We start from the raw sequence: 2,500 nt of genomic DNA, 5'->3' as shown, positions 1-2,500 counted from the left end.
GTGTCTAGTATGAATCTTAGGGGAGCTCCAGCCAAATTTAAAAAAAAATTCCCCTCCAGGGACATACCAGGCCCTTCGATCTGTTATGGATTTTAAGGGGAACCCCCCAAAATCCATACCAAACCCTTATCCGAGCACACAGCCTGGCAGTTTAGGAATGGGCAAGTGCACCGCCTCCGTAACTGTACCAGGCTGCATGCCCTCAAGATGGAGGGGTGCTTTGGGGCAGGAGGGGCACCCCCCAAAGCACCTTGCCCCCATTTTGCTGGGGACAAGGGCCTCTACCCGACCACCCTGGCCATTGGTTGTCGGGTCTGTGAGCGGGGGGGGCTTATTGGAATCTGGAAGCCCCCTTTAACAAGGGGGGATCCCGGCCCACCACCCTATGTGAATGAATATGGGGTATATCGTACCCCTACCCATTCACCTGGAAAAAGGGTCACAAATAAAACACAAATAAAACACAGCACAACACAGGGTGTTAAAGTAATTTATTAAAGCAGCTCCGTCATCTCTTCTGACTTCTTCTCCCCTCTGCGGCTCTTCTGCCTCCTCCGCTGTTGTCTTCTGCCTCTGTCGGTTCTTCTCCCCTCTCAGGGTCTTCTCCACTGATGTCTTCTAGCCCTCTCCGGTTCCCTGTCTTCTGCCTCTGCCAGGTCTTGTTCTGATGGGGCAGTGATGTCATAAGAGGCGGGCCTCTGGTGACCCCGCCCCATGCCAATATAAGTAGTGGCACACTGCGCAACCAGTGGGAGAGAGCATCAAAGTCAACATCAAAAGAAGAACAGAGGCAGAAGACAGCCGGAGAAGATGCAGCAAAAGAGCAAGAAGACAGCAAAGAGCCAGCAGAGGCAGAAAACAGAGGACAGAGGGAGAAGAACCGGAGAGGACTAGAAGACATCAGCAACGAGCAGAGAAGACCTGGAGAGGGGAGAATAACCAGTAGAGGCAGAAGACGTCAGCGGAGGAGGGAGAAGAGACAGAGAGGGGAGAAGAAGTCAGAAGAGACGCCGGCGCTGCCTTAATAAATGACTTTAAAAACATGTGTAATGTGTTATTTTTTACACTTTTTTTAGGTGAACGGGTAGAGGTTTAATGTACCCCATACTAATTCACATAGGGTGGGGGGGGGCAAAATCTGGGGTCCCCCTTGTTAGGGGGGCTTCTAGATTCCGTTAAGCTACCCACCCTCAGACCCCAGCAACCAATGGCCAGGGTTGTCGGGAAGAGGCCCTTGTCCTCATCAACATGGGGACAAGGTGCTTTTGGGTGGGGCTGGGGGTGGGCCATGCGGCCTGGTACAGTTCAGGAGGGGGGGGGGATCGCTCGCTTGTCTCCACCTCCTTTCCTGACCTGCTGAGCTGTGTGCTCAGAGAAGGGTCTGGTATGGATTTCGGGGGGGACCCCATGTCATTTTCAGTGTTAGTGCTCCCCTTAAAATCCATACCAGACCAAAGGGCCTGGTCTGCTCTTGGAGGGGGAACCCATGACGTTTTTTTTTTCTTTTTTATTTGGTGTGGAGTTCCCCTTCAAGATCATCAGAGCACAAGTCGCATGCCAAACTCAATTCGGTTAGGACGATGATCTGACTTTGATCCGCTACTCCACTATTTTTGAATAAATGATGACCATATATGCTGACCTACTGCGGTGCTGGTCTTTTCCTGTGGACTATTTTTAAGCATGGGGTCCCTGATGGTGACCATAGATGCTGGAGGACATCGGCAGCACCAACATACAAAAAAAAGGAAGAAAAAATGCAAAAAGAGCATTTCACGGGGAAAAAAAAAATGTTATGATACAGAGTGCCTTAGCAAATTAAATGTTATACATGTAGGAGTCTATGTCTAAAATGTTCGCTGTGCCAATATGATATAAATTTGGACAATCAGGACGAAAATTGCTGTATTTTCTCTAATATGTGTAGTTGCCATATCCTTAGCACCACCTATTAGCTCGAATGCATTTTTTTAAATCCCAGAAATACCTAAATTAGGGGGAAAAAAATTATGGCCAGTAGATGGCGATATAGGAACCGCATGTAGTAGAGGAAATACAGCAATTTTTGTCCCGATTGTGCAGAGGATTGTCCATCTGCACAACAAACGTTTTATACATGGATCCCTTAGAATTTAGAGCTACTTAAATTATTTAAATTTCCTTTTTTTCTTTTTTTTGTTTGTTTCATTAACTTCCAACAGGAGCTCCAGCTGTGATTCGGAGTTGTGCTACTAGAAGCTTCTGTAGTCTGGGTCACCTATCTCACAGTGCGGGATCGATATTTGACTTTAAGTTCATCTGTCCGATTGGAGGTACTTTTCTAAACTGAAATAACAAAAGCCACACTGATGGTCAAGCTAATAAAAAAAAAAAAGCTAAAAAATATTTAATTTTAATATTTTTTATTTACTAATTGCAGCCAGCAGGGGGGCGGGCGACAGATTGAGGCAAAACGCCAGCGTTCCCGAGGGCTGAGTTGTTATTTAGCTGTTATTATCCT

The 2,500-nt window shown here is 47.0% G+C and overlaps 1 protein-coding gene across 1 annotated transcript in view; it reads left to right on the top strand.

Moving 5' to 3' along the window:
* Positions 1-2,500, top strand: part of LOC143933367 (uncharacterized) — a 39,047-nt gene that overhangs the window by 33,019 nt on the left and 3,528 nt on the right. The window contains exon 17 of the mRNA XM_077456235.1: positions 2,202-2,312. Coding sequence (XP_077312361.1) covers positions 2,202-2,312 — 111 coding nt within the window. The remainder of the gene's footprint in view (positions 1-2,201; positions 2,313-2,500) is intronic.

This window comes from Lithobates pipiens, unplaced genomic scaffold (genome assembly GCF_037356315.1).
Source record: "Lithobates pipiens isolate NorthernLeopardFrog02 unplaced genomic scaffold, aLitPip1_a1.2 Scaffold_27, whole genome shotgun sequence".
NCBI classification, from domain to species: domain Eukaryota; kingdom Metazoa; phylum Chordata; class Amphibia; order Anura; family Ranidae; genus Lithobates; species Lithobates pipiens.
This window is presented reverse-complemented; position numbering and strand designations above follow the sequence as displayed.